The sequence below is a fragment of the Epinephelus moara genome, chromosome 19, assembly GCF_006386435.1.
Source record: "Epinephelus moara isolate mb chromosome 19, YSFRI_EMoa_1.0, whole genome shotgun sequence".
In the NCBI taxonomy this organism is placed as follows: domain Eukaryota; kingdom Metazoa; phylum Chordata; class Actinopteri; order Perciformes; family Serranidae; genus Epinephelus; species Epinephelus moara.
Window position 1 is genome coordinate 41,681,304 of NC_065524.1, and position 9,934 is coordinate 41,691,237.

General features: G+C 39.3%; 1 protein-coding gene across 1 annotated transcript in view; it reads left to right on the plus strand.

The window, feature by feature from the left end:
- The first annotated feature begins 1,626 nt into the window (after nt 1-1,626).
- The window catches only part of LOC126407046 (cytochrome c oxidase subunit 7A-related protein, mitochondrial-like), a 13,901-nt gene continuing 5,593 nt past the window's right edge, over nt 1,627-9,934 (plus strand). Inside the window, exon 1 of the mRNA XM_050071703.1 lies at nt 1,627-1,820. Coding sequence (XP_049927660.1) covers nt 1,752-1,820 — 69 coding nt within the window. The 5' untranslated portion in view covers nt 1,627-1,751. The remainder of the gene's footprint in view (nt 1,821-9,934) is intronic.

Sequence of the window (9,934 nt, forward strand, 5' to 3'; positions counted from 1 at the left end):
AGTGCTGCGGCTGTTTATCTTCCTCTAGTCTTCATCAGGTCTCTGAGTGTTCACAGTGCTGCGGCTGTTTATCTTCCTCTAGTCTTCATCAGGTCTCTGAGTGTTCAGAATGCTGCAGCTGTTTAGAGGAGCCCATGGCTGCTGAGTGTTGGACAAGCTGTCAGGAGTCACCTGCTCAGAGGTCTCACTGCTCAGAGGTCTATATATATATATATTATAACACACACACACACACACACACACAGACAGTCTTTGTTTTCTTCTCAGAAAAAAGATTCAGTTCATTTTAAGATTCAAATCTTTGTGGTTTTTATCTTTTTCTATAAAAGTGGACGAACTTCCCTTTAATTATTAAATTATGACTTATTACTCCTTTGATTATTGTTTATGTAATTATTAATTGTTTAATTATTATTCATGTGATATTACTACTTATTTAATGTTATGATTATTTATTTATTTAACTTTGACTTTGAGTTCTGCGGGAACATCACGGTTCCTTTAAAGAACTGATCTGTGAAACAGACGAGTGGTTGTCAGATGTTCTCTGTGAACACGTGGACACCTCGTCTCCTTCAGGATGCTTCCCTTTGGACATCAGCTGATCTACTTCCTGTTCCTCACATGTTGCTGTTTCCTGTAGCGCCCCCTTCAGGACCAGCGTCTGACATGAACTGGACTGTCAGGGGTTAAACCAGCAGGCTGTGATGTTACTGGGTCTGCTGGGACAGGCTGGACACTGTCCACAGTTTCCACGGCAACAGCAGACTCTGAGACAGGAACTGGAAGTGTTGGAGACATTTGAAGTGTGAATTATCTCACTGATGACACTTTTTCTTCTTATATGGTGTGAAACACTGCAGAGCTCAAACCAAAGCTCCACAGACCTTTTAACCTGACGAGTATCGATCAGACGACTCGTACTTTTTATTATTGATCGACGCCTGAACTGTTTTTGTATCCAGTTGTTTGGTTCATGTGTTCATTCTTTTGTTTTCAACCACAAAAAAACTACTTCCTTCCTGTTTGTGAGGCAGAGATGGAAAAAAAAATCTGATCTGAGCCTTTAACCAGTCACACCATTCATACATTCATTCATTCATGCATTAATTCATAGACACACACAGACACAGACACAGACACACAGACACAGACACAGACACACACACACACACACACACACACACACACACACACACACACACACACACACACAGAGCTATGAACACATGGAATGATCAATGACACCAATATGAACACATTAAATGATCAATAACTCCAATATGAACACATTAATTTTTGAATTTTTGAAATCTTTAATCTGACTCTTTCTCCTTGACTGCTGTAACACTGGAATTTCTCAATTATGGGATCAATAAAGGTGTATCTTATCTTATTAAATGATCAATAACTCCAATATGAACACATTAAATTCTCAATAACTCTGATATGAACACATAGAATGATCAATAACTCTGAAATGAACACATGAAATTATCAATAACACCAGTATGAACACATGAAATGATCGATCACTCTGTGTATCGATAAGGTGTAGGCCTATGGTTTCTTTTTTTCGATCAGGCAGATGACGTACTTCCTTCTGCGTCGGGTCCTTCTGTGCCTCTCTGACGTCACCACGCAGTACAGTGCCGTCAGCAGCGCAGCAGCAGGTGAGCTCGTGTCTCCGGTGTGAACAGGTCAGACCGTCTCGTGCTCAGGTGAGTCCAGGTGTGTGACCGCAGTCAGACATGTACTACAAACTGAACGGAGTGACGCAGCGCCTTACCGGAGCTCCCGCCGCCGCCTACAGCCCGCAGGTGAGTCCGGAACTGCGCGTGACCTTGTTAGCACCTGATGCTAATGCTAACAGACACAACCTGCGGTTAATCAATAAGTGAGATCAGTGATCTATCACCTCTGTCAGCTGTCTGTGTTATTGATGATCAGTGATCGATCACCTCTGTCAGCTGTCTGTGTTATTGATCGATAGGTAATTCATTTTTTGGTGACGTCAGGTCTGAAATCATTATTGTTACTGATCAATCAGCTGATCATCGTCTCATGTAAGTGATCGATCATTTAAAGCTGATCAAAACCTTGACAATGAGTCTAAAAACAGAGAACATGTCTCTGTCTGATGAGGACCAATGCGCTTAGTGATTATCTGTAAATGATCATTTTTATTTTTTCTGACAGTTTGTGAAAATGTTGTTTGTTTTAAAATGTTTACTCAGAGTAAACAAACTGTGTAAACACTGAGAGTAAACAAACAGATCAAATGTTTACTTTACTGAGATCAGTTCACACAGACCGATAATCAATAACTCTACAACAGAACATCTATCAATGACTCTTCTGATTAGTGATTACCTGTTTGAGTCAGACCAGTCAGACGCCATCAGGAACGATCAGAAGGATCAATAACTGATCAATAACTGATGTTTGTTCTTCACTCAAACGTTTACTCTGACCTGAAGCTTTGCCTGAGGCGCCAAACTGTCAGTCGACTCTGTTTATTGATCGTCAGGATGAGTTTCCAACTGACGACCTGAGGGCCTATTCCAGGTTGGAGGCTCAACAAACTCTGACTTGACTTACCCTGAGCTGGGAAACTCTGAGTATCAGGTTCCAGAACAGCTGACATGAATTAGTTCAGTCAACTCTGAGTAGGTACACCTTGAGTTAAGCACGTGCACAACCACAATAAAAAGCCATCATCAGTGGAGCCCCGATACCTGGAGTCACCATGGCAACTGGAGAGAAAAAGTGATCAACTTATTTTACACCTGTGGACTTGGAGGTGCTCATGAATGGCTACGGTGAATATGAGCATATATTTCATAACCACAGTAACAGCACTAAAGCTGCCAAGGAGAGAGAGGCATCATGGGAAATTTAGCAAGCAATATCAGCTTTGATGGGATGTTGTTGGCTCAGTGGATAGAGCAGGCGTCCCATATGGCTTTTGCCGCAGCGGCCCAGGTTCGACTCCGGCCTGTGGCACCTTGCTGCATGTCACTCCCTCTGTCTCTCTCCCCCTTTCACGCTTAGCTGTCCTGTCAGTTTAAGGCAAAATGCCCCCCCAATTGTTTTTTAAAAAGAATCCTTGCTAATTTCAGCAGCTATTTTAAGCACATATAGATGGTTGATGACTTATTTGAATCCTTTAAAAACTATCATAACCAAGAACCCCCCCCCTCCCCTCTTTCACCACCCAGCAATAATCTCACTCTGAACTGACATCAAAACCTGAGAGCCCTGCCATTAATTTACATTTAACCACACTTAATTAAAATCATAGCTTACAGGTGAGAAAGTGGTTTTGAATAAAATCTGATGTTCATGTAGATTCAATCTCACAGGGGAAAAACACACTTGGAAGCAGCTTCAAATTAAATATAAAAACATCATTCAAACAGGTAAGGCACATTTGACTTGGCCATGACTGTACCTTCCTTTAGTTTGATTCATATTTGATTTATTAAACAAAGTAGCTTCAATAACCTCGTACAGTGGCTATGTCATTATGTACTGTAGGCCACCAATATCATATAAAAAGCTACCATTGGCAAAAAAACATAGCGTGATGCACATTTGCTCTGATGACAGCGCACATCTGTGGTGTGTCAGATTTGATATGTGTGGCTGAAGAAGAAGAAGATCTGAAGATCCTCTCCCAGCGTAAAGCATTGTGAATTAATTCTGCCTACATATGAACAACCCATGTGTGTTTGCCAGCTTGCTTCAGGCTCAGCAGTAGGGAGGAGACAGGGTGAACTCAGGGTTTCTTATAGAAAACCTGCCAGCGAGCAGGTTAGGTTCACAGAGTCAGTTGCCATGGTGATTGACTCAGAGTTTGATTTACCTCTCTGTCTGGAGCTGAAAACCCAGAGTTTCCCTCATTTCAGGGTTAACACACTCAGAGTTTTCACTAAACCTGCTTTCTGGAATACCCCTCTCAACGCTGGCGCACGCGCACACACACACACACACACACACACACACACACACGCACACACGCAGATGAGTTCACGCTGCTGAACTCTGACCAGTCAAGTCGAGCTGAGTCGTGGCTGACGTTCAGGACAACAGGAAGTAAAAACCGTCGGTCGTCCTGAAGTTTAAACTCTGAATTTAATGAAAATATAAAATTTGAGCTGCGACAGAAACAAAGTTTTTATAATCAGAGACCTTTATTATTGTTAATGAGTCACGTGGTGTCAAAGTGAGGTCACGCTGATATAATAATATTTATAATAATATAATAATAATATAATAATGTTCAGTCACTGTATTTGATAATAAAAATCATGTTGTCTGATTCTGATGGATCAGTTTAAAGCTGATATCAGCTGATACAGGTGACGTGCTGCTGTCATCGTGTGTCCCCTGTTGTAGCAGGGACGTAAATACAGACAGACTGAAAATACCGGGGCCCCTGGTGTGGGAGGGGCCCCTGGTGTGGGAGGGGCCCCCAGAGAGGGCTGGGCCCGACAGGTGATTCAGACCTAGATACATGATAAAAATAAACTAATAATATTAATGTGAGAGTGTAGCGTTTTACTGCAGACTGCAGTCAATTTCTATTTTAAACTACATGACCTGCTGGTTTTTATATAAAGTATAAAATCTATAAATATAAAAAAGATTGATGTGTGACTCTCTGTGACAGATCTGTCACATATACAGTGATGAATTATGGGTAATATTTATATTCATGTCTAAAGTCTGTTTGTGTTGAGATAGTAAATGGACCTCAGGCTGCAGTGAAGTTTTGGTTTTTATGTTTACTGTGATGGTATCATTCATCGTACATTTAATAATCTATGATATTAAAAAATTAAACATAACCAGTGGAAAAATAATAATACAAATACAAATCTCGTCTTTATTATCGGAGTTATTTTCTAAGAGGAAACTTTTTACACAAACTTCATTAATAAAATGCTTTTAAATATATTAATTAAACATTTGCTCAACCAACAATAACCCTTCTGTTTTCATTCTCTTAATTCTGACTAAAAATCATGATAATAATAATAATAATGATAATATAGTAATACTACTACTACTACTACTACTACTAATAAAAATAATAATAATGATGATAATGATGATGATGATGATAATAATATGATTATAATAATAATGTATTAATAATGACTATAATGATAATATTAATAATAATAATAATAATGATGATAATAATGATAATAATAATAATAATAATGATAATATAATAATGATAATGATGCTAATAATAATGATAATATATTAATAATAATGCTAATAATAATGATAATATAGTAATACTACTACTAATAAAAATAATAATGATGATGATGATAAATAATATAATGATTATAATAATGTATTAATAATGATTATAATGATAATAACAACAATAATAATAATAATGATAATAATATATTAATAATAATGCTAATAATAATATAGTAATACTACTACTAATAAAAATAATGATGATGATGATGATGATGATAATAATAATATAATGATTATAATAATAATGTATTAATAATGATTATAATGATAACAATAATAATAATAATAATAATAATAATAATATAATGATAATGATGCTAATAATAATGATAATATAGTAATACTACTACTAATAAAAATAATAATGATGATGATAATAATAATAATAATGATGATAATGATAATAATGATAATATAGTAATACTACTACTACTACTAATAAAAATAATAATAATGATGATAATGATGATAATAATAATAATGATGATAATGATGATAATAATAATAATGATAATATAGTAATACTACTACTACTAATAATAAAAATAATAATAATGATGATAATAATAATGATGATGATGATGATAATAATATAATGATTATTATAATAATGTATTGATGATGATTATAATGATAATAACAATAATAATAATAATGATAATAATAATAATAATGATGATAATGATAATATAATAATGATAATGATACTAATAATGATAATATAATAAAATTGATAATGATAATAATGATGATAATAATAATGATAATGATAAAAATGATATAATGATGATATAATAAATATGATAATAATAAGAAGAAGAATATATTAATAATGATTATAATGATGATATAATAATTATGATAATATTAATAATAATAATAATGATAATACTATTACTACTACTACTAATAATGATAATAATGATGATGATGATGATGATAATAATAATATGATAATAATAATAATAATGATAATGATAATAATAATAGTGATAATAATAGTATAATAATAATAACAATAATGATTGATAATAATAATGATAATAATAATAATAATAATAATAATAATAATAGTGATAATGATCATTATCATGGGATAGAAAAGTTCAGCAGAGTCCTCCAGCTCGACACCTTGCTCCAGTCTGTCTGCAGGGCACTCAGTGTAGGCTTCATAGATAATTTCAACTTCTGGAATCGCCAATCCTTGTTAAAACCCGATGGTATCCATCCAAACAGACTCGGCAGCTACATGTTAAAAGCCAACCTGCAGCACGCTGTCCACTCATACCCACGTGACTGACTGTTTACACACACACACGTCCCTCCCTCTTCTTCTACTGTGCCTTCTCAGTGTACCACTGTCTCCGTCTACTCCCCCTACAGGCCCCTGCTGTCACTACACCCCTCTGCTGCTGCTTTCCCCATTGCGACCATTGTAACTGTCAGACCCTTCCGCCCTCAGTCCACTTTCAAAGCTGTAAATAAAAATAACGTCTCCTACATAAAACTGGGTGCCCCTGCCTCCTCATCTCACAAGCATGATAACACCAATGCCAATTTCAGACTGTTAAACATCCGCTCGCTCAAGAGCAAGGGTCAGCTCATACAGGATCTTATCACGGACCATAAGCTTGATTTTCTCTGTTTAACAGAAACGTGGCAACTGCCTAATGATTTTACTCCACTTAATGAATCCACTCCCCCCGGATTTATTTATAGCTGTCTACCGCGTGACTCTGGCAGGGGAGGAGGTCTCACGATGTTCTACCGTGAGAAGTGGAAAGTCCTGCCGGTTTCTACCCATGCCTACCACACATTTGGGTCCATCACCTCACAGTTATCTGGCCCCATCCCCACCATCGCTGCCACCGTGTACCGTCCCCCTAAACCAAATAAGGAGTTTTTAAATGACTTTGCACAATTCCTGACACATCTTTCCACACTCTCTCCAGACATATTACTCCTGGGAGACTTCAATATCCACATGGACAATATCACCAACGCTCTCACCAGAAATTTTACATCTTGCATTGACAGTTTTGGACTCCAGCAACTCATCAATTTCCCAACACATTCAAAAGGACATACTCTCGATTTAATATGCCGTTCTGGTCTCTCTCCTGTCGACTGTAAGGCAATTCCCCTCCCCTTTTCTGATCACATGTTAGTTTCCTTCAACGCCAACCTTGCACTTTCCAAAATCAATCTCCCATGCACTATTTCTTTCCGTTAAGGACGTTAATTTGGACATTCTTTCCTCTGGCATTAACTCCCTCCCCAACGCAGACAGCTTTTCCACCCCCTGATGAACTGCTACTCCATTACAACAACAGTCTTCATAATCTCCTGGATAATCTTGCCCCACTCAAAACCAGATCTGTCACTTTCACCCGCTCCTCACCATGGTTCACTCCCGCTCTCAGACAACTTAAATCCAAAGGACACCGACTGGAACGCCTCTACAATAAGACTGATCTCACTGTGCACAAGGAAATATATCACAACCACATTCTCCACTATAAGGACTGCATCTCACAGGCTAAATCCTCCTATTACTCCGGTTTCATCAACTCAAACGACGGTAACTCAAGGACCCTGTTTTCACTCCTCAGCAACATTACGCAACCTCCAGACTCTCTTCCTCCACAGATGTACTCTACTGCCTTTTGTAATACCCTTCTATCTTTTTTTACTGCTAAAATTAATAACATCCATCAACAACTTGCTCCCAGCTCCTCTCACAATTCATCTTCCTTATTTCCCTCTGTGTCCCCTTCCCAGTCCCTCTCAGCATTTGCTCTACCTTCTGTTTTCGAAACCACTAGTCTTATCAAAAAATCCAAATCATCAACTTGCCAGTTAGACCCCCTTCCAACTGCTCTTGTTAAAGCCACCGTTACCTCTCTGGCCCCTCTCATCACGCACATAATCCATTCTTCCCTCATCACTGGAATTGTTCCCTCACCCCTCAAAACAGCTGCTGTCACCCCAATACTCAAGAAACCTGGCGCAGATCCCAATAACCACAATAACCTCCGTCCCATCTCCAATCTTCCATTTCTCTCAAAGATACTTGAAAAAACTGTTGCCTCTCAGCTCCTTTCCCACCTTTCCCGCAATAATCTTTTTGATCAATTCCAGTCTGGTTTCCGCCCTCTACACAGTCCTGAAACGGCACTACTCAAAATCACCAATGATCTCCTCCTGGCAGCCGATTCCGGTCTCCTATCCATCCTCATCCTGCTTGACCTGAGTGCGGCCTTCAACACCATCTCACACACCACCCTCCTGGACAGACTCCTCTCTATTGGCATCACACACACCCCTCAACTGGTTCAAATCCTACCTCTCTGGCTGCACTCAGTTCATCCAACTCAAATCATTCACATCACTACCACTCCCAGTCACTGCAGGTGTGCCCCAGGGCTCTGTCCTGGGGCTCCTGCTATTCATCATTTACTTACTCCCCCTACATCTTCCGGAAACATCACATCCACTTCCACTGCTATGCGGATGACATCCAGCTCCATATTTCCACCAAACCCGACTCCACCCTCCCACCTTCCTCCCTCACTGACTGTCTCCTTGAAATAAAATCCTGGTTTTCACCCAACTTCCTCAAATTAAACAGCGACAAAACAGAAATTATACTCATTGGCACTAAAACCACCCTATCCAAATCCCCCAGTTTCACATTATCTATTGACAACTCTTCCATTTCTCCTTCCCCACAGGTCAAGAGTCTGGGTGTCATCTTTGACAGCACACTTTCCTACACTTCTCATATCAATCACATAACCCGGTCAGCTTACTTCCATCTCCGCAACATCAACCGCCTCCACCCCTCTCTCACACCTCACACAGCTGCCATTCTGGTCCACAGTCTCGTCACCTCCTGGCTTGACTACTGCAACTCCCTCCTGTTCGGTCTTCCACAAAAAACTCTCCATAAACTACAACTGGTACAGAATTCAGCAGCTCATATCATCACAAGGACCCCATCCACTCACCACATCACACCCGTCCTGCAGCAGCTCCACTGGCTCCCCATCACACACCGTATCCAATACAAGATTTTACTGCTCACCTTCAAGGCCATTCACACAACCTCGCTCCTCCATACCTGTCTGACCTCCTCCACATTGCCACACCTGCTCGCACACTCAGATCCTCTTCCTCCATCCACCTCTCCGTTCCCCCCGCCCGCCTGGCAACCATGGGGAGCAGAGCATTCAGCCGCTCTGTTCCCCAGCCCTGGAATTCACTCCCCCCTGACCTCCGCAACATCACATCTGTCAATCTGTTCAAATCCAAACTCAAAACACATCTGTTCAGACTTGCCCATTCCACCTGATCAAATGCACTATGTTCTTACACTGTCTTAGTGTCTTCCCCTCTATTTTAATGTATTTGTATGATGTTTTCAATTTCTATTCAATCAATTTTATTTATAAAGCCCAATATCACAAATCACAATTTGCCTCACAGGGCTTTACAGCATACGACATCCCTCTGTCCTTATGATCCTCACAGCTGATCAGGAAAAACTCCCCAAAGAGAAAAAAAACGGTAGAAACCTCAGGAAGAGCAACTGAGGAGGGATCCCTCTTCCAGGACGGACAGACGTGCAATAGATGTCGTACAG